At 41.0% G+C, this 22,667-nt stretch overlaps 1 protein-coding gene and 1 long non-coding RNA gene across 4 annotated transcripts in view; one reads left to right on the top strand and one right to left on the bottom strand.

Annotated features, from left to right (window-relative positions):
* Window positions 1-3,597: 3,597 nt before the first annotated feature.
* LOC122239649 lies at window positions 3,598-13,986 on the bottom strand. Of its 3 annotated transcripts, none has more exons than XR_006218962.1 (3): window positions 13,907-13,986; window positions 13,588-13,658; window positions 3,598-3,871 (listed from the first exon to the last, which is right to left on the bottom strand). It is a non-coding gene; the product is annotated as an uncharacterized LOC122239649 (long non-coding RNA). The 3 variants fall into 3 exon arrangements; XR_006218961.1 differs by having other exon boundaries at window positions 13,851-13,949; XR_006218960.1 differs by lacking the exon at window positions 13,907-13,986 and having other exon boundaries at window positions 13,588-13,844.
* Window positions 13,987-14,024: 38 nt separating this feature from the next.
* The window catches only part of LOC102949960 (synaptojanin 2 binding protein), a 34,206-nt gene continuing 25,563 nt past the window's right edge, over window positions 14,025-22,667 (top strand). The window contains exon 1 of the mRNA XM_015543370.2: window positions 14,025-14,192. Coding sequence (XP_015398856.1) covers window positions 14,129-14,192 — 64 coding nt within the window. The 5' untranslated portion in view covers window positions 14,025-14,128. The remainder of the gene's footprint in view (window positions 14,193-22,667) is intronic.

Genomic DNA, 22,667 nt, shown 5'->3' with positions numbered 1-22,667 from the left:
AAAAAATTTTTTTTTAACCAGGTAGGCTCTGTGCCTCACATGGGCCTTAAACTCAGGACCCTGAGATCAAAAGGAGCATGCTCTACTGCCTGAGCCATCCAGGTGCCCCTAAAATCTTTGTAAAATCTCCTACTGAGACCCAGACCTTCTCTCTGGAAGGGGCTGGTAGAAGTGGTACTAGGGCACTTTTATAATATTAGAAAAGAATTAGGTTTAAATTCTCTAAGCCTCCTTCTAGTCGGGCTGCACTGAGAGGAAGCACAGCCAGGGTGATATACCAGGGAAATGAAAGATGAATCATGCCTAGGAATGGTCACAGCAGAATGCAGAATTTTACAAATAGTGCTATATAAACACCCATCCCTTGTATCCTTATCATAATCTAGGAAGAAGTGGTTAAGATGTGGCTGGGCAGTGTGGGGAGACCCCTGGCCCCTGAGGTCTCCGCCCAGCTAGTCCCCGGGATATCGCCAGAGGCTCTTGGTCTCTTGGCAAGAAAGAATTCAAGGATAGACTAGACAAAACAGTTGGGTGACGCAAGTGAAGGGTTTATTAAAGTGGGAGTACACTCTGGAGATGTGAGACAGGTACGCTCAAGAGAGAGCTACACGGCCCTGGTGGTTTTCTATCTTTTCTTGACAGTTGTCAACTAGGGGGTAGAATATTTATTACTTGGGAAAGGGATTTTTTTCCTTGGAAGCGAGGTTTGTGCCTTTTCTCCCTTACTTGGTCAGGGTTTGTGGCCTCCTTTGTCTTGGACCGGCCTGGTTTGGTCCAACTTCTGGTGGCTTTGTTTTTAGAGTGCTGCCTGCACAGTCCTCCGACTCTCCTGATAGGGGGCCAGAACTCCCCCTTTGCTGGCCTCCAGGCATCCTGTGAAAGCCTAACTAACTGCCTGCTCTAATAAAGAGGCAATGATCCCTTTCTAGAGATAGCTTCGTTAAGTGATTAAATCATCTTATAATGTGTGTGAACCAACAGTAGGTGAGGGAGGTAGAAGCGTAAATCTTCTTTTACGCTCCAAGTCAAGTTCTTGGAGGCTATTCCAACACTCAAATAATACCTCATGTCTGGGAATGTTGACGGTTTGTTGAATAACTCTACTGTCAGTTCACTACGAGTGGCTTTAGGCATAAAATGTGTGCTTTGTGTAGGTCTCAGCCTACCTGTAGTGATGCTATTGGCTAAGAATGCCTGGGGGCATTCACCTGGGCTTGTACTACTCCTTGTGACTCTCCAAGGACATTTCCCCCACTGGAGCCAATGTTGTGGCTGGACTGCCCCTTGTGGTTCTTATTATGAATGCCTGACACACTTCAGGGACAACCAACAGGGAACTTTCAAAAAGCGAGGTATATTACTCACAAGTCCTGCATGCGTACACAGTATACCTGGGAGCACATGGCCAGGTTAGGGTGGGGGGAGAGTGTGTGGATCTGGGGTTCTATCTTTATTGGGGTGGAGGGCCTCACTGGTTTACTCTTTATTGGTAAATTTAAAACAAAAGAGGTGGGAGGTGGGGGGCGCACGCTCCTGGGTGGCTCAGTCAGTTAAGCCTCTGACTCTTGGTTTCAGCTCAGGTCATGATTTCACAGTTTGTGAGTTCCAGGCTCGAGTCAGGCTCTGTGCGACAGCGCAGGGACTGCTTGGGATTCTCTCTTCCTCTCTCTCTCTGCCCCTTCCTGGGTCTTTCTCTCTCTCAAAATAAATAAATAAACTTAAATTTTTTTGAATTAAAGATGTTTATTTAGTGTTTATTTTTGAGAGAGAGACAGAGCATGAGCGGGAGGGGCAGAGAGAGAGAGGGAGACACAGAATCCAAAGCAGGCTCCAGGCTCTGAGTTGTCAGCACAGAGCCGGATGCAGGACTCAAAGCCACGAACCATGAGATCATGACCAGAGCCAAAGTTGGACACTTAACTGACTGGCTACCCGGGTGCCCCAAATTTTTAAAAAATGTTTAAAAGAGTAGGAATTAAAGTGCGGGAAAGGAAAAGCACTGTCATTCAAGTGGTCAGTTATCTAGATTACCCAGAGCTTTGCAAAAGAGGAGCTTCATGGGTGGAGTGGCCTAGCTGTGTATCTATTTGTGTAGCTAACAATATGTTTATTTGAGACGGATATCTTTGAAATGGGTGCCTCAGCAATCAAAAGCTTAATGTCCTGCATTTACACTACAATGTGTCCCATTGTCAGGCCGCAAATGGTTCAGAAAGCTGAAAATATGACCCACAGTAGTTTCAAAGGCCACAAACGTGTGGCTGAGGTCTGCTGATCTGATTGAAACAGGAGTACCGTAACTTCAAAAAGTGTCAACAGTGGCAAGGCACCACTGGTAGCCCCAAGAAGGGATCAAAGTCCTGATGTAGTCAGTCTGCCAGGAGCAGGCAGAGATAGCACGCATGCAACTTGGGCTCTCTTACCTTGAAACAAACATAAGCTTTTGACAAGAATCACAAGCCTAGCAGACAATGGTAGCCTCTGCATCAGAAACATAGAGTCTTTTATTTTCTGCCAGGTATAGTAGAAATTGATGTGTTCTATGCTTGTAATTCCTGCCCAGGATATGATGGTAGATGTTCTGCCATATGTGGTAAGATAGGTAATACGAAGTTTAATCACCAGTTTGATTCCTGCTGATCTCATCAGAGAATAGGTCTTTACCAGGAACAACTACATGAGTGACCCAGATGGTTCAGTGTCTACAATTTGTTTCCAGAGTTCATGGCCCCAAAGGGGTGGCATTAATGTGCCAGTCTGTTGTATTCTAAGTAGCAGACTAAAACACACAGGCCCTCGGCGATAGGGAAGAATCAATAGAAGTGTTAGCCAGGGGTGAAGCTGAAGACAAAGCACAAGCTAACACCCCACAACCACGCCCCAGGTGAGATCTGTGTCACATTCTTCAGGCACTCCTGGATGCCCAACAAAAAAGGAGAGGGAAAAGCAAATGGTTAACTGACAGAGATCACAGTCATTCAGGGCCTGAGTCTCCATCAGTTTGCAACTGTCTTAATGATTTACAAGAAAAAAGCAATCTCCAGAACCCTATAGATTCAATTTCCTGGAGCTCTAACATCACCGTCCCCCCATAGGATAGAAAATCTTATATAAACAGTCTCTCTTCACAACCCCAGTGCAGCTCTTTCTGCCCACAGGTCCTGTCCCCATGCTATAATAAAAACACCCTTTTTGCCCCAAAAACGTCTCAAGAATTGTTTCTTGGCCATTTGCTCCTGAACCCTACTTCAGACCACATCAGGGATTGCAGGGGTGCAAGAACACCTGGTTTCAGGGGGTCCCAAACAGACCAGGTTCAGCCACTAACCACTGACAAAATCCAAATGCAGAGAGATGGGGGCACCTGGGTGGCTCAGATAGTTAAGCCTCAGACTCTTGATTTCGACTCAGGCCATGATTTCATGGTTCATGAGACTGAGTCCCAAGTTGGGCTCCACACTGACAGCATGGACCCTGCTTGGGATTCTTTCTCTCCCTGTTGCTCTCTGCCCCTCTTCTCCCATGAGCACACACTCTCTCACGCTCTCTTTCAAAATAAATAAACTTATTTAAAAAATGCAAAGAGATGAGTGGAGGTGAAATAAGAGAGGAATTTATTTCAGTGAGCCCAACACTGGAAGACAAAGGCGGCAGACTAACATCTCAAAGACTTTCTCCAAAGTGCCAAAAATACTTCTAGGTTTATACCAGGAAAATGTGGGACAAAGGTAAGTAGGTACTTGCAGGTGGGCAGTAAAGGTGAGGTCTTCATTGTCATGGGTGGGGTCTTGCTGGTTCAGTGCAGCCCTTACTGCTTGAAGGGGTAGTATCAGTTCTCTTCAGGGGATGCTTGGCTCACAGGGTCTTTTGCCTGAGTTAAGAGATAAGCCAGAAAGAAGAACTTGATCAATTAAAAAGTTTGAGGTCAAAATGGAGGTAGTTGAAATCCTCTTTCAAAAGTATAACAGAGGATAGAGGTGCCTGCACTAAACCCTGATCCATTCTACTTAAGGCTCAATTAAATTAGCTTCTAATGTTTTTGGTCCACTCAATTTCTACCTCTTTATTGTGGACATGATTTGTTACTGCTTTGAGGAGGCTTTGACTCAGCAGCTACAGCCACGTTGCATTTTGGCTAAGGCTGCAGGGATTTCTGCCTCTATTGTCATAATGACAACCCTTTCCCATCCCACTTTGGAGGGGAAGGAACAACAATCAAAGGAGCATTTGATTGACTTGTTTTAATCCTAACTCACTGCTCAGCCTCTAAGCATCTATTGAAGGTAGGGCAGAGAGGAAACCTTAGTCCCTTCCTGTCCACCACTTGATCAAGAGCATTCGCTAGTGGATCCTGGGGAGTCCTCTTTAATCCTCTACTCTGGCCTGTGGAGGACTTTGTTCTTTTTGTTCCAGAAAAGCATGTTTCTGTTAGCGTCCCATCTTAGTCACCAAAAACTGTCAAGCAATGTGATAGGTCTAAGATTTTACCCTATCTTCAAGGTAACAAGTTAGCCTGCCACAGTTTTGTGGGGCACTCTGATCAGATTGGGGGCCACTAAATATGGGGTGTCCCAATTGGGTAGGGTCCAGCAGCGTGGGTGGTGAAAGAATTCACCCCAAGGCAGGACAAGAGACAGAAGTTTACTGAATATACCACAAGGGAGCAGCAGGCAGGATAGCAAAGGAGAGACGGTCTGTGAGAAGTGATGGTGAAGGACCTCAATTATAGGGCAGAATGAGGAGGCATGGGAACATATGGAATTTTCCTTTTGGTAACCTTAGGAACTGTGCCTGGTTGGTCAGTTAGAGTCTATGGCTACTTCGAGGTGGACCACTTAGTGAGCCTGTTTGCATTCTGCTTGGTGGTCACCATGGGCCCTTTTACCTTACTCAGGATTCTATTGCTCAAGCTTGTTGCCTAAAAGCGGCCTCTACAAATATCATGGATGGTAGCAGAAGATAATGAGATGCCCGGTTCAGAGACAAAGGACTTTCTTTCTCATGGCACAGCAAGGAGCAGGAATTTCACGCTCTTGTCAGTTTAACTTATTCCAAAGTCTCATGGGGGCAATGCAGAGGGCTCCTGAGGATACTGCACATATAATGATTTTACATTAGAGCTAAGGAACTCTGAGCTTTAGGAAACCATGTCTTTTATGATAGGCTGCTTGCAAATCTGCCCAATTTCTGCTCTGGAGGAAGACATTATCTTTATTATAATAGGCAGTAAGCAAACCTGCCTTCTGCGCTGAAGGGTGACATTTTTAAAAAAGTTTTATTTTAGACAGACAGATTGAGGGAGAGTGGCAGAGGGAAAGAGAGATTCTTCAGCAGGCTCCACGCTCAGCATGGAGGACGACATAGGGCTCGATCCCACGACCCTGGGATTATGACCGAAGCTGAAATCAAGAGTCGGATGATCAAACGACTGAGTCACCCAGGTGCTCCTGAAGAATGACCTTTTACCTTCCAAACTGGTCCACTACACAAAGATCTTTGAAAAGATAATCTGGGGGGCGCCTGGGTGGCTTGGTTGGTTAAGCGTCTGACTTTGGCTCAGGTCATGATCTCGCGATCCATGAGTTCGAGCCCCGCGTCGGGCTCTGTGCTGACAGCTCAGAGCCTGGAGCCTATTTCAGATTCTGTGTCTCCCTCTCTCTCTGCACCTCCCCTGTTCATGCTCTGTCTCTCTTTGTCTCAAAAATAAATAAACGTTAAAAAAAATTTAAAAAAAAGATAATCTGGAATAATATCTGTCATCTGCATGTAAGATGTATACAAATATAAGAGATCCATGGAGAATTGTCTCCCAATAGATAAGGATATAGTAATTTCAATAGAGACAAATGTATTATCTAATTCAGTCTTCTGAGAGGGACTAGAAGCAAGTATACCCCAGTAATAATGAGCAGACTTAGTCCCCAGATCTTGTTTTATAAATACCATTGTCTGCTCAAAGGAAACAGAGATCCTTTGAGAAAATGATAATTCCAGGACTGGAGCAGATGAAATACAAGATGAGCCTAAAACATTGTGTGCCAAAAAGTAATGAAATGCTCAAAGAATGATGGAGATATGTTGAAAGGACACAGATGCCAGTTTAAAGGTGCTCCCGTGGGTCAAATCTAAGACAATTTAGTTTTAAAATAAATAAGAGTAATGGATTATAAGCCATTCAATTATACAGAAATTCATGAGTCCATACTGATGATAATAAATAAATGAAATAAGGGAAAGGGGAAAGTTGTTTCTTATAGTAGAATGCCAAATAATAGATGTAGGTGGAATTATGGATAAAAAAGTCATCATTTGACAATCTTCCCAGTTAACAACTGCTTCACTGGAGGGTAATCATTGAATGCTAAAATAACTGGGTGAAAATTTGATGAAAAAAAGAATAATTACTTAAAGTAATTCTCCATAAACTTCCTATTCATTGTAAAAGGAAATATAGTCACTTTTCAGTGGAGCCATCTAGTGGACAACACTGTAACTAAGTGTTCAAAGTTAACCAGTAATGGGACCAACATCTTGTGCCTACTGATAACGTGGACTGAGATGGACATAACATTACTTTTGTGGTACTGCTTCTAAAAATAAAGCAGTACCTAAACAACCATCGACGGGCTCTCTACAAAATGATTGTTCTGTATTCTCGTCATGACACACAATGAAAGACTAAGGAACTATTCCAGGTTAAAGGAGATTAAAGAGACATGGCAACTGAATGGAGTGTGTGATCCTTGGACTTTGGGCAGGGGGAAAAAAAAAGATGTAAAGGGCATTTAGGGAACAGTTGATGAACATCTACAAAATAGATAATAGTATTGTATCAATATTAAAAATCTTGATTTTGATAACTATATTGTAACTTACATACTAGAATTCCTTTTCATGTATATATGTCCCTATCCATCTGTCTTTTTCCTTGCTTTCTTTTCTCCCACTATCTTCTTTCTTTCTATTAATCTATGTCTAGGAAACATATGTATGTACATGAATATGTACATGTATCTGTACATATGTATGTTTGTGTATATATATATTCACATACTAAGAAAGCACATGCACGAGAGTGAGCAAGAGAGAGAATAAAGTGAAGAGAGGTCAATTATAAGAAACTGGAGAAATGGGTAAAAGGTATCTGGAAGTTCTATGTCATCTTCTTGTAACTTCTCTGTAAGACCGAGTATTTCCTATATGAAAAAAGAAAAACATTCCAACAGAAAAATGGACAAAAGGCAAGATTTTTCAGAGAAACAAAAAAGGATAAAAAATAAAGAGCCATAAAAATGTTTAAAATAATCTCAACAGCATTCATAAGTGAAAATTTCAAATTAAAATATTGTTTTCCACTTAGCATTTTGGCAAGGATGTGAGATGTGATGATAATTCCAGTATGGAAAACAGCATCCTCATATAATGTTCATAGAGGGATAACTGCACAAGATCTTTGAAGTAAAATTTGGTAATATTTTCCACAAATTAGTATATACCTACCCTCTGACCCAGAAGATCCCCTTCTAGAATTTTATTCTCCTGACACACTGATTCTAAATTTTCACTTAGAACTGCTTGTTGTAGGAATAAAATTTTAAATAACCAAAATACCTATAAGTAGAAATTAAAATCTTATGAAACATCTGCAATATGAACTATACTATACTATGGATAGTATGTGAATCAGACAGCCTAATTACACTGTTAAACAAATCAACCCCACAACCACCTGCTTAATGAACATAACAGTTTATCTGATGGGTCAGGGTTTGACCCTCTTAGAATCAACTTTATAGGCCAATTCATTGTATGCCAAGGCTCCCTAGCTGTTCTCTAACCCTCTCTGTGCATCCTCCCAGAGGCAGGTGGAAGTCCCCATTGATGCAGCAACAGCATTAGCCATACCTCTTCAGGAAAACCTGCAGGCTACTAAAGTGTATATTGCACACTAGCCTCATATATAAGCTGTATTTTCTGACACAGTTTCATGAGAAGCACTAATATTGGGGGGTTGGGGTACTTCCCAAATTAATAAAATTGGTACCAATTTGTGATATACCTAGTGATCATTTTGTTTTTTCCACTAGAAAGAATCCAGAGAGAAAGAGGTGTGCTAATATTATTTGGTTCACCTAATTAATTAATTAATTAATTTTTAATGTTTTATTTATTCTTGAGAGAGAGAGAGAGACAGAGCATGAGCGAGGGAGGGGCAGAGAGAGAGTGGGACACAGAATCGGAAGCAGGCTCCAGGCTCTGAGCTGTCAGCACAGAGCCCGACGCGGGGCTGGAACCCACAAGTGGTGAGATCATGACCTGAGCTAAAGTCGGATGCTCAACCGACTGAGCCACCCAGGCGCCCCAGTTCACCTATTTATAATGTGACACTTTTTTTTAAAAAGTGTGTTTGGGTGTGTAAGAGTGAGTGTGTGTGTGTGTGTGTGTTTTGCTACTTCTTCATTTGTATCACAGCAGCAGGTCTACCCTTCTCTAGTACTCTTTAATGCTGACGCTGGGACTCTCTACAAACTACATTTCCCATATTCCCTTGATAGCTACCTTCTGGCTAGGTTTTGCCAACTTGGAAACATTGGCAAGAGTTTGCATTCTGGGAAAAGAGACTTCTTTCCTGTTTGTAATCTCTGTCAGCATTTCTCTAGCAGCAAAACACAGCTCTGGCTCCAACCTCCACCTTGTTTTGGTGATTTCATTACCAGCAATGCTGTCCCACCTGAGAAGTACCACCATTAGCTACCTGTGAGCCCTGGGTAGCACACCTTTAGAGATGCTACGGGTTTGGTTTCAGACCACTGCAATAAAGTGAATATTGGAAAAAATTAATTATTGCAAAAAAATTTTTTTTGTTTCCCAGTGCACATAAGTTATATTTACATTACAATGTAGTCTTAATGTGCAATAGCATTATGTCTAAAAGAAAACAATGTACATACCTTAACTTAAAAATACTTTATTACCAAGAAAAAAAAAAGCACTTTATTGCTAAAAAGTACTAACGATCATCTGAGGTTTCAGTGAGCTGTAATCTTTTTTGCTGGCAGAGGGTCTTGCCTTGATGTTGATGGCTGCTGACTGATCGGGGAGGTGGCTGCTAGAGGTTGGGGTGGCTGTGGCAATTTCTTAAAACAAGACAACAATGAATTTATCTTATAGTTTTCATGTTTTATTATGCACATTTCAATTTCACTATTAATATTGAGCCTAAATATATGCTGGCTTTATGTCAAGATTTTTGAAATGTAAAAAGTAAACAGATAGCTCTTAGGCTACATACAGAATGTATTAAATAATTAGAGAATCTATGGGGTGGTAAATTCTGTCTATACAACATTTAAACATTTAGTGGCACAAATATAAATAAACAATAGGGACAGGAAGACATGTAAAACTTTGGGTTGCAATTGGAAGAAAAACCTGCTCAGGACTAAAGGGAGAGGTTCTTGGTTGCTGATGAGAATCTCTCCTTGATTTCAGACTTTAGACAAACTAAGGAGTCAGTGTACAAAAACCAGTGACTTGTACAAAATCCCCATTAGTCAGGAGAAATAGGAGCAATATGATAGATGAAAGAACTGGCTCGCACCAGTCTGCAGTAAGCAAGGATGGCTGGGCTGGAAGTTGGAAAGCTAGTTGGAGGCTGCAGCTCGAGATCGGGGTCTACACTAGAGTAGAACAGCAGGCTGGAAACAGTCTATAGAGGCAGATTGGTTGGTTAGTGCATTTTTCAATAGTTCTTATTTTCCAAACAAGGTCTTAGGATGCTTTCCTCAAACAGGAAAGACAACAATGAAGTTTGCTGCATCAATGAGCTCTTCCTTTAACAAACAATTTCCTGTAGTCATTTGATAGCACAGTAGAATCACTGTAGAGACCACAGAACTTCTTTCTAAAGTGGAGTCATCCTCTCAAATCCTGCTGATCAACTGAGTTTATGTAATAAGATTCTAAATACTTTGCTGTAATTTCAACAATCTTCACAGCATCTTCACCAGGAGTAGATGCCATCTCCAGAAACCACTTTCTTTGCTCAGTCATAAGAAGCAATTCCTCATCGGTTAAAGTTTTATGCTGAGATCGCAGTAATTCAGTCCTATCTTCAGGCTCCACTTCTAATTCCAGTTCTCTTGCTATTTCTACCACATCTGCAGTTACTTCTTCCACTGAAGTCTCGAACCCCTCCATGAAGGTTGGAATTAACTTCCAACATCTGGTTAATGATATTTTGACCTCTTCCCATGAATTGCAAATGTTCTCACTGCCATCTAGAATGGTGAATCTTTTCTGAAAGTTCTTAAATTTATTTTGCCCAGATCCATCAGAGGAATTACTATCTGGGCAACTATAGCCTTATGAAATCTATTTCTTAAATAATAAGACTTGAAAGTTGAAATTACTTCTTGACCCATTTGCTGTACCTTGTGTTAGCAGGCATGAAACCAACATTAATCTCACTGTACATCTTCATCAGAGCACTTGGGTATATTATCAATGAGCTGTACTATTTTGATAGGAATCTTTTTTTTTTTTTTTTTTGAGCAGTTGCTCCCAACAGTAGGCTTAAAATATTCAGTAAACCATGTTGTAAACAGACGTGCCATCATCCAGGCTTTATTTATAAAGCACAGGCAGAGTAGATTTAGCCTAATTCTTAAGGGCCCTAGGAGTTTTGAAAAGGTCAGTGAGCACTGGCTTCAACTGAAAGTCACCAGCTGCATTAGCCTCTAACAAGAAAGTCAGGCTGGCCTTTGAAGCTTTGTAGCCAGGCACTGACTTCTCTCTAGCTATAAAAGTCCCAGATGACATCTTCTTCCAATAGATGTTTCATCCACATTGAAAATCTATTGTTTAGTGTAGCCACCTTCATTAATTATCTTAGTTAGATCTTCTGGAAAACTTGCAACTTCTACAACAGAACTTGCTGCTTCACCTTGTGTTTTTATTATGGAGATGGCTTCTTTCCTTAAACCTCATGAACCCACTTCTGCTAGCTTCAAGCTTTTCTGAAACTTCTTCACCTCTCTCAGCCTTCATAGAATTGGAGAGTTAGGGCCTTGCTCTGGATTAGGCTTTGGCTTAAGATAATGTTGTGGCTGGTTTGATCTTCTATCCAGACCACTAACCTTTCTCCATATTAGCAATAAGGCTTTATCACTTTCTTACATTCACACCACTTTTTCATTTCCTTCAAGAACTTTTCCTTTGAATTCACAACTTGGATAATTGGCACAACAGATCTAGCTTTTGGCCTGTCTCAACTTTCCACATGCCTTCCTTGCTAAGCTTAATTTCCTAGCTTTTGATTTCAAGTGAGAGACACATGGGGTGCCTGGGTGGCTCAGTCAGTTAAGCATCCAACTCTTGGTCATGATCTCATGATTTCGTGGGTTCAAGCCCCTCATCCGTCTCTGCACTGACAGTGCAGAACCTGCTTGGGATTCTTGCTCTCTCTCAAAATAAACTTTAAGAGAACTCTACTTACATTAAGGTATAAAGGCAATTTACATGCCTAATCTGTCACTCCCACTTATTACCAGCATTTCGTAAATTTATTTGGTGACCTGTTTTCTTTTAGTGCCCTATGTGTTCCTTTTGAAGTTGTGTGCTCAGGTGAGAAGGGCAATCTTCCAGGTACAGGGTAGTGATCTCTCCTTCCGCAGTCTAGAAGAAGCTTTGAAGCTTTGGTTTTTTTCTTCCAAATTAACTAATTAGTTTTTAGGTAAAGCATGACTGACATACAATATCCTTTTAGTTTCAGGTGTACATCATAGTACATCTTTATTTACATTATGAAATGATTCCCATGATAAATCTAGTTACCATCTGTCACTATACAAAGTTACTAGAATATTGGCTATCTTCCCTATACTGTACATTATATCCCCAAGACTTATTTTATAACTGGAATTTTGTACCTCTTTATCCCCTTCGCCTATTTTGCTCACCCTCCAATCCCTCCCCACTTGAGTAATCAATAGTTTTTTTTTTTTCCCCCTTTATCTACCAGTCTATTTCTCTTTTGTTTGTTCATTTGTTGCATATTTCTCCACTGGTGATTTTCTTTTCCCATTTCTATTCTCTCTTCTCTCTTGATATTTCAATCTCACTTATACTTTTTTCACTTATCATATTCTGCTTTTTATTATGATCATTTTATTCATTCAATCAATCAACATGTTAAGGAGGCTTGGAAGTGAGGGTGGAATGAATCTGAGTTTGAAGGTGAGAAGTGATATTTAAAGTTTCATCTCATTTAATCCTTTCCACAACATTTTAAAGATCTATTACCATGCCTTTTTTTGGATGGAGAATCATAGTTAGGAAATGTTAGGTTACTTGCTTAAAGCCAGACAACTCTTAAGAAGATGGAACTGAAACTTGAGGCCAGGTCTTCCAACATCATCTCCTGTGTTCTTTCTACTATTCCATATTAACTTCTCAAAGGATTAGCAAATAAGAGGCTTGTCTGCTGAATCTGCTTCTTTCTTGTTTTGTTTCATAAACACAGTAGGTTCCCGTGTGATTATTTAATGTGAACTCAAATGCCTTAATTGGAACTGTGCTTTTCAACCCTCCAAGGTCCCCACAAATCCTTGTGGTCTAAGTCCAGGTTGTTTCCCACACTTAGGTCCTCTTCCTGCCCTTTAAGGCTTTTATGTTCTTGATCTGTGAAGGTTCCTTAGAGCCATGTTTTGGAAGTATACTTCAAAAGTCAGGAGGACTGGGGCGCCTGGGTGGCGCAGTCGGTTAAGCGTCCGACTTCAGCCAGGCCACGATCTCGCGGTCCATGAGTTCGAGCCCCGCGTCAGGCTCTGGGCTGATGGCTCGGAGCCTGGAGCCTGTTTCCGATTCTGTGTCTCCCTCTCTCTCTGCCCCTCCCCCGTTCATGCTCTGTCTCTCTCTGTCCCGAAAATAAATAAAAAAAAAAAAAAAAAAAAACGTTGGAGAAAAAAAAAGTCAGGAGGACTGGGCTGAAGTCACAGTAAGTCCATCCACTAGTCTTACTGTAAGAATTAAACAAACAAGCAAATAAAAACTTGAATTTTCCCTGTTACCAAAAAGAAGAAACCTTTACCTTCTCTCCCTTTTTTTAGATTTTTTTTTTAATTTTTAAAGTTTATTTATTTATTTTGGAGAGACAGAATGAGCGGGGGAGGGGCAGAGAGAAAGGGAGTGAGAGAATCCCAAGCAGGCTCTGCAGGGTCAGCATAGAGCCGGATGCGGGGCTTGAACTCACAAACCGCAAGATCATGACCTGAGCCAAAACCAAGAGTTGGATGCTTAAACGACTGAGCCACCCAGGTGCCCTTAGATTCTTTTTGAGCAAGCTTGTAATTATAAATCTTTCCTTCTCTCTTTTATATGTATATAAAATTTTGTAAAAGCCAAAAAGCCTCTTGTCAGGTACAACTCTCTTTGAAATGTAAATATCGAGGAAAATCGTGCCCCCTCTCCCCCACAGCAGTTAGGCTAGGGCCTTGCTCTAGGTTTAAGCACCTGCCTGTCAGAGTTTTATTTTTCCTTTGAATGACAATTAACTCTCACAGATGATCACTTACAGGGGTGACTTACCAAAGAATGTATACAGCAAACTGTGTTAAGTCCTCTTGCCAGAGACCATGTATGAAATGGATTGTATTTGCCTGGATATATAAAAGGCTGTGAGATTTCATTCGCTGAAATCATATTAGCGGATTGCCTGATACGCCCGTCCTAGTCTGGAATCCTGAATACTGAACAAGAGAACTCCCGCCCCCCCATTTGTAACGATTTTCGGAGGCGTGAGGATTTTACATTTAACTTCTTCACAAAATCGATGTATTCATGTCTCCTACCTCTACGGCCCCCATCCCCCACGGTAAAGTGGAATGGTAACCGGGTCGTCTCTCACCGAGCGGTTCGCCGCGGGGACGGGGAGAGAGACCCGCGTGCCGGCCGCCGGAACCACGACTCCCAGCATCCCCTGCGCGCCCAGCGCTCCCGGCTTCCTCTTCCGGTCCGCGGGCCGCTGAAACCGAAAGTGTAGTGCTTGGGGCGCCGCGCGGAGATTGGCTCACCTTCACCTGCTCGAGCCCCAGCCGACTCAGTGGGGAACCCCGACGAGCAGTAAGACATGAACGGAAGAGTGGATTATTTGGTCACCGAGGAGGAAATCAATCTTACCAGAGGACCCTCGGGTATGTGCGGCACAGGTTGCCTCCGGGAGCAGGGTGCTTGAGGTTGTCATTGCAGAGTAGCCCCGTCTCCTGCTGAGCCGATTCCTTTGGCCTTGGAGCAGGCAGGCCCCAGCCTAGAGGTTTCCTGCACCTCTTTGAGCACGTAGAAGACTGTGTTGGCATCCACCGTTAGCCAGAGCGGGATCTGAGGAACCCACGTCATTTTTCAGTCGGATTATCCCATGTGTTTATAGTCAAGAAGGGTTTTTTTCGGGTGCTAATAGTACCAGAAAATCCTGTCCCAAAGCCTGCTTTTTAACACCCCCCCCCCCTTCCATTGCCTACTTTATTCCTGTGCCTGTGACAGACTGTTGAGTAAAAAGGGGAGCATCAGCGGTGTCGACTGTAAAGGCACAGCCGTTTTCTTGGTGCTAGAATCCCTCTCTCCTTCCTTCCATTTTTGGGAAATTCATTTAGTGTGTCAACTGGAATGCTAAAGCGGAAAGAAACCTCAGAGATCTGCTACCACACTTCTCAAACCTGCTTGCGCTTCAAAATTACCCGAGGTTTTTCGGTTTTGCTTAAAAAAAAAAAAAGTTAACTCCTAGATCCCATCTCTAGGAATTTGGATTCAAAGCAGGGTTTTGCTTGCTGGCTTGGGTTTTTCTTTTCTTTTCTTTTCTTTCTTTCTTTCTTTTTTTTAAACAAGCAAGTTGGGTGATTCTGATACAGCTAAATCCTCCCTTGGCCCTCAGTCGTATTTCCCCCTCCAACGCCCTCTTTTACCCCACGCTCTTCCGTGGGCTCTTAACACTACATGCCTTGGGTTTTGTTGACTCCCCTTTACAGCTGTCTAGTGGATCGATTAAGAGCTTTAGCTTTAGGACTACGTAGATCCATCTGGTATCTAACCTCTTACTGGATCTTCGATATTGGTTGGCTGACTAACTTTACTGGTGTAAGCTAAGCCTTAGTTTCTCATAAAACGTGCAGGATAATAGAATATACTTCATTTCATTTTTTAAAAAATATTTATTTATTTATTTATTTATTTATTTATTTATTTATTGAGAGACAGAGACAGAGCATGAGCGGGGAAAGGGCAGACAGAGAGAGAGGGAGTCACAGATCTGAAGCAGGCTCCAGGCTCTGAGCTGTCATCACAGAGCCCGGCGCAGGGCTTGAACTCACAAACTGCAAGATCGTGACCTGAGCCCAAGTCGACGCTTAACCAACTGAGCCACCCAGACGCCCCATAACAGAATATACTTCATAGGGTTATGAGAATGAAACGAGTTAATCTGTGTAAAACTTTCAGAACATTGCCTGACACCTCTTAAGCACTGTGTGTTTGCTAGTATTGTTGTTATTATTAACAAATGAGTAGCTAGACTAGCACAGTAAAACCTGCTAAATATTGTTATTCCAGGAGCCTCCAATAAGTTATCAAGTACTGTGAGCTCTGTCTCTGAAATGTTGCTGTAAATCTGTCACTCCTCTCCATTCACCACTATCTAGAACAGTCTATCATCATTACTCATGTGGAATTTTGCGATATCTTGACCACCACTTATAGATTATTCTTCATAAAATGTGGTTTTTACAGTCATCCATACTTTTTTTTTTTTTTTTTTTTGCTATAGAAGATTGGAAGTCAACTTATGGAAATGTAATTCATTCTAATCTGCATGTGTTAGTGTCATGCTTTACGTGAGCTCCTAAACTTTTGTTGAATGCACATTCTGTATGCCCAGTCCTTTTAGATTTACTTTTCCTACTTTATGTAAATTTCTCCTTCTCTCACTCTTAATATTTATTGACTTTTGAGGCTTACTATTTATTGACTTTTGAGGCTATGTGGGGAAGTGTTTTTAAGCCAAAATCTGCTTCCCTGTAACTTTTCATCCATTGGTACTTGTTCTTGGAGCCAGTTAAAATAATACTAGTTCTTTTCCTGATTGTCCTGCAAGTATTTAAAGATATCTAGTTGTTCTCCTGTTTTGTCTCTTTCCTCTATTGCCTAAATATCCCTAGTTATTATATTAACTGTTTTGATGTGATTTTGGATTTAATTCTTGTCTCTTGCTTAAGAATTTAACGTACTTTGACATAGTCCTTTTGCTGTGGCATCCACCGTATTTCCAGGGTCTCCTGACTATAGCAGAGCAGAACTCACTAAATATTTTTAAAGTTCAGTGTAATATCACTTCAGCTTTTTTGGTGTTTGCATAGCAGGGTTGACTAATGCGCACCTCACCGTTCGCTACAATTTCTGATCCTGTTAATTTTGCAGACCTATAGTTCCTAGTATTGCCTTTTTTCTCAATCACTGGAGTTAGGACAAACTTCAAAGGACTAATTTAGAAGAATAATTATATCTAGCTAATATATTTCCCTCAGAAGTGGTTTAATTACTATAGTATATGTGCCCATATTCACAATGAATATTTGTTCACCAGGTGACTTCTTTAATTTTCCTAAGCATTTTCATGTCTTGCTCATGTAAGTTGATAAACGTATGTTTTTAGGAGAATAGAGCCACAAATTTAGGATGGAACTGGCCTAAAAACAGTCATTTGAAGTTTGGTTGCTTCGGTTATCAAGAGAATGTTTCAAGTTTCTGTTTATCACCTCTCAGAGCTAATTACCTGGTTGTACAGCCTAATTCAGCTTTTCTTTATTGTGTGGTCATGAAGATACACGGGGACATCCCTTATCACCGCTAGAAACTTCCAGTAACTTTGGCAGTCACATAGAGCTCTTCCCTTCTGTAGAAGAAATAGGAAAAGCCTCTAGTTCGAAATATGCATTTCTGTTTGTAGGCAACATTGTCATTTTTCATGTACAGCTTCCTATGCAGAGACCTGATAGTTTAATCAGGTAGCAGCAAAAATGTGTATTCTGCATTTTTGTGCCAGTGTTCCGTCAAGGGTGAGAGTCTTGGATATTTTCAGTGTTTGGGCCCATTTTGGAAGGCAAATGAACCTATTCTGTTTGATCTTGTTTACTGCAAGGGAAAGAATGAAGTCTTGGGGAAATTATGACAAAGAAACTCAGTCTTTGGGAGTTCAGCTCAGTAACAGTCTCTAAGTCTCCTACATTTTCCTTTATCAAATTAAGAGTTCTTAATTTTGAAAAGCTGTGGTTACTCTGAGAAGTATCACAGGGATCGAATGTCGCTTCCCCCCCCCCCCCCCCCCCCCCCCCCCCCCCCCGCTACTGTAACAGGTAGAGATTGGCCATAAAGACAGCTCTGTTGCCCACCAAGTGTTAGGATTGGGATTCCTAGTTCAGAACTGAGGCCTCAATAGGTTTCAGCAGGTTGCTCTTGATATATTATCTTTAAAGAAGGAAGAGAATCTCTATGTGTCTACTTTTCTTTTTTTTTTTTTTTTTGCAGAGGATGATGGGTTGGTATAATGTTTTAATAATGAATAGTTACAGAGGGATTATATTTCTGGCACTGTTAGTTACTTTATATATTAACTCATTTAATCTTCACAGCAACCCTGAGTGCTAAATGATTAATCCACATTATTAGATGAGGAAATTATCTCTCGGAGAGGTTAAAGATTTGCCCAAGTTCTAAAGCCAGTAAGTTTAACCTAGATCTTTTGATTCTGCTGTTCCATCAACTACCTTCCAATATAGTAGCCATGTCTAAGGAGTTGACTGCCAGTCTTTCTCCTGACCTTTATTTGGTTATATCATGCGTTAAGGATTTGAGGCATCTTAAATGACCAACACAATCCACAGTGGAAAGTTTTTATAGTTTGCTGTTGATAGAGCTGAGGGCATATCAAGGTAAGAACCTAAAAACAAGAAACCCTGTTAAATCCAGGCACGTGAGTCTCTACAGACTGGTCACATGCTTTAGGTTTGACGCTGAGACTGTTGCTGATCTGTTGTTGATCTGTTCATTCATGTGCCAAGTATATCTGAGACTAAAGTGCTATATCTCTGCCCTGTTTTCTCTTGCTTACGTGAAGTCTTACCCTCATGGAATATATGTCCCCATGGAGACATTACAGTCACAGGTGAAAAGTTAAATCTCAGTGTAAAGGATGGTTAAGGACTATGATGAACATGCATGTCATCAGAGGGCAAAGGAAGTGTGGTGGGGACCTTGTCCTGGAAAAGTTCAAAGAATGGATCCATTGATAAGGTCCAGACTGATCAATTACAAGAAGATGGAACTTATGTTGGTCTTATAGACAGTCTATAGGCTAGTGCCAGGCATAGGGAAGGTGTGGCCTAAACAGTAAAAGAAAAAAGAAAATTAGTTAATAAGCATATTCTGAGGTCAGTGAGTTATACTGGCCTGGATAGAAAGAAAGGTTCATTTAGGAGAGTTAAGGAGATGAGGTTGCTGAGGTAGAGACTGGATTATGGCAAGTTCTTAATGCTACTGTGGAAACTTAACCTTTCTCTAAGGTTCCATCTTGACTCCTTCCCCTTCCTGTTCATTGGTTAAGACTGAATTCAAGAATCACCTCCTCTAGGAAGCTTTATATAGGCTAGTTGCCCCCTTGTTATGAGTATCATATACCATTTATTGAGTGCTTGTCATGTATTGCCAAACTAAACACTTTGTCTCACGTACTCCCAACTAGGAATAGATGAAATGGTTATTATCCCATTTTATAAATGAGAAAACCTTGACTCTTATGTCACACAGTTCTTTAAGGGGTCGAGTTAAGAATTGGATTCAGGTCTGTGTGACTTAAAAATCCAGGCTCTGGGGTGGTGCCCTGGTAGCTCAGTCACTTGAGCATCCAACTCTTGATTTTGGTTTAGGTCACGATCCCAGGATTGTGGGATCAAGCCCCACGTCAGGCTTCATGCTGAGTGTGGAGCCTACTTAAGATTCTGTCTCTCCCTTTCCCTCCTCCCCGACATGCGTTCACTCCACTCCACTCCACTCTCCCTCCTCCACTCACATGTGTTCTCTCTGTTTCTGTCTAAAATAAAAATAATTTTTAAAAAAATCCAGGCTCTCAACCATCATACAAAGTTCTTTTTCTCTTTATGCTCCAACTGGATTCTGTGCATATCCCTATCTTAGTGTTTATTTATGTATTTGCTTCCTTATTTGTGTCTCCTCCTCCCTCTACTTCACTCTGAGCTCTTCCGATTCAAAGGATATACACTTCTTTTGTTTTCCTGATGCCTTGCCAGGCATGACACAGGGTGGTCAGTAAGTGTCATGAAATGACTAGGAAAACTGATAAATCTCAGAAAAATGTAATAGAATATTGTTAAGTAAAGAGAACCAGTAACATGGTCTATTTCAGATTTCAAAAAGTCAACCAGGGTTCTCCACTAACTCCAAGAAAGAAGGAAAGAATGTGGATGTAATGTGTTACAATGGATATGAAACTAAGATGTAAGAAACAAGGAGATACAAGAGCTAGAAAACCTTATAGAGTGAGAAGAGCATATTATACAAGTATTTAAGGTTGCTTCAAGGATCATTCTTATTAATATTTTTTCAAGACAATCCTTACGAATAATATAAAGGAAAACATGTAGTAATTACCTTGGAGAAGTAGAAAGGCAAGCTGTTAGAGGCCGAACCATAGAAACATTTTTTAGGGGCTCAGTTGGTTAAGCGTCCAGTTCTTGGTTTCATCTGAGGTCATGATCTCACGGTTGGTGAGTTCAAGCCCCGTGTTAGGCTCTATACTGACAGTGCAGAGCCTGCTTGGGATTCTTTCTCTCTCCCACTCTCTGCCCCTCCTGGGCATGCTTTCTCTCTCTCAAAATAAATAAGCTTAAAAAAAAAAAAAAAAGCATTTTTTAAATCCACATGACTAGGCAGAAAAGTAGCCACTGACTGTATTTGAATAAGTACAAAATTACTTACTGAGGAAAAAGATCCAAGATGATAGAATCAGAACAAACTGTTGGTTTCAGGAGACTCGGAAATAAAGGTAGCTGTTTTTAAAAGCATTCATTTAGTGTTTGCTATGTGCCTACACCGTGATTAAGAATTATAGATACTAGGGGGCGCCTGGGTGGCTCAGTCGGTTGAGCATCTGACTTCGGCTCAGGTCACGATCTCACGGTTTGTGGGTTCGAGCCCCGTGTTGGGCTCTGTGCTGACAGCTCAGAGCCTGAGCCTGCTTCAGATTCTGTGTCTCCCTTTCTCTCTCTCTGCCCCTCCCCTGCTTATGCTTTGTCTTTTTTCCTCAAAAATAAAAAAAAACATTTAAAAAACTTAAAAAAAACAATTATAGATACTAGAATAAAGAATAAAAGATCCCAATTTTTAAGAATTTTGCAGTTCAATAGGAGAATAATTAATTATGATAGGCATATACCAAGTTCCCTTGAGGTAGAATAACCAAAATAGCTATGGACCTTCATTAAGATATGTTCTGTTCCTTGTAGAGTCACAGAATAAGACTCAAGACCATACTAAATGTCTTAGGAAATGTTTTGGAAACAAAGTAGATAATATCATTCTCCCCCTTGTAGGAAACTGTGGTGTATTCATGCCTGCTACAGCATACAGATTACCATATTTTGGGCAAGAAGCAGTAGAGTAGGAGCAAGTTGAAAAGAGGGTAGTGGGGGAGTGTACAGATTGTAGTATAAGGCAAAAAAATGAAGAGATTGAAACATTTTGAAAGCAAGGAATCAAATGGAGACATGATCCAGTGGAGACCTGGCATATACATTTGTTCAGTGTTTGAGCAAAAGCTTATCCTGGAATGAGAGACTAAAGGTGCCTACATAGGTATTTCAGAGAGAAGTTAAGGAGCTGTCATTCAAGAAGAGGAGGCTATAAAGTAACCAAAATGTTGATTTGGGGTTTCCCTGGGAGACAAGAGTCAGCTGAAATGGAAACTGTGCCCTGAATTGTGAGCCAGGAGTACAGGCTTTTAAAGGTAAAAACCACAAGGTGACATAACTTGTTTTGAGACCATCATAAACGGTGCTGGCAGAGTTTAAACTGGTTATCAAGTGCAGGATTGGCTATTTAACTAACAGGTGTTACAGTATCTCTGTTTCAGTCCAAAGTGGAAGAATGTGTCCATTTGGCAAAAGTCAGAAAAGTTCGTTGTGTTCTGCAAATTGAAACAGGAGTGGTGCATGGGACCTCCTTGGAGCTCCAGGCTCCGAGCTGTCAGTGCAGAGCCCGACATGGGGCTCAGAATGACAGAATCATGACCTGAGCTGAAGTCAGACACTCAACCAGCTGAGCCACCCAGGTGCCCCATGTGTTGACTAGGACCTCCAGTACAATGCTAAATACTAGTGGAGAGAGTGGACATCCTTTCCTTGTACCTAGTTTTAGGGATGTTAGCTGTTTGTAGATGCTTTTAATCAGACTTGACATTTCCTTGTATTTTCAGTTTGCCAAGAATTTTTATCATGAAAAGGTGTTGAGTTTTGCCACCTGCTATTTCTGCATATGCTGAAATAATCATGATTTTTTTCTTTATTAACTGGTGGATTTATTCATTTGACTGACCAATGTAAAAACCACTTTACTTACATTCCTTAGGTGAACCCTACATTCGTCCTTTATATATTGCTGGATTCATTTTGCTAATATTTTCTTGAGGATTTTTGAGTCCATATACAGAATATTTTTCTGTAGTTATGTTATAACCTGTGTTTCATGTTTTGGTATCAAGATTACCTTGTTCTCATAAAGTGGATTGAGAAACATTTTGTGAAATTACTGAATGTATTGTGGAATTTTTTACATAAGGGAATTATTTCTTCCTTAAATGTTTGCTATAACATACTTATGTAACACTTGAGGCCTGAAGTTGTCTCTGTGGAATACTTTTTTTATTATGAATTCAATATCTTTAATACACTTGAAGGTATTTTTTTTTTTTGAGAGAGAGAGGGTGCAAGTGAGCAATGGGCAGAGAGAGAGTCCCAGGAGGGATGGGGGTGGGGGAGGGAGAAGTGGGGCAAAAGTTCACCCAGTGTGGGACTCGAACTCACCAACTGTAAGATCATGACCTGAACCAAAGTCAGATGCTTAATGACTGAGCCACCCAGGTGCCCCTTGAAGATATTTCTAATAGATGGGATATTCAGATATTCTGTTTCTTCTTGAGTCAGTTTTGATAACTTGTGATTTTTTTGGAAAGAATTTTCCCATTTTATCTAATATACCATAATTCTTCACAATATTCCCTTATCCCTTTAATATCTTTAGGATATATATAGTGATAATCCATTTTGTATTCTGGAAATTGGTAATTTGTGAAATTACATTTTCTAGATTAGTCTTGCTAGCAGTTCATCAACTTTATTAATCCTTTCAAAGAACTTTCTTTTGGCTCTGTTAAATAAAAAGAATGTTTTTAATGTTTTATTTATATTAGAGACAGAGCATGAGTGGGGGAGGGGCAGAGAGATGGAGACAGAATCCCAAGCAGGCTCCAGGCTCCCGGCTGCAAGCTGTCAGCACAGAGCCTGATGCAGGGCTTGAACCCACGAGCAGTGAGATCATGACCTGAGCCAAAG

The sequence above is a fragment of the Panthera tigris genome, chromosome B3 (genome assembly GCF_018350195.1).
Source record: "Panthera tigris isolate Pti1 chromosome B3, P.tigris_Pti1_mat1.1, whole genome shotgun sequence".
Classification (NCBI taxonomy): Eukaryota; Metazoa; Chordata; class Mammalia; order Carnivora; family Felidae; genus Panthera; species Panthera tigris.
This window is presented reverse-complemented; position numbering and strand designations above follow the sequence as displayed.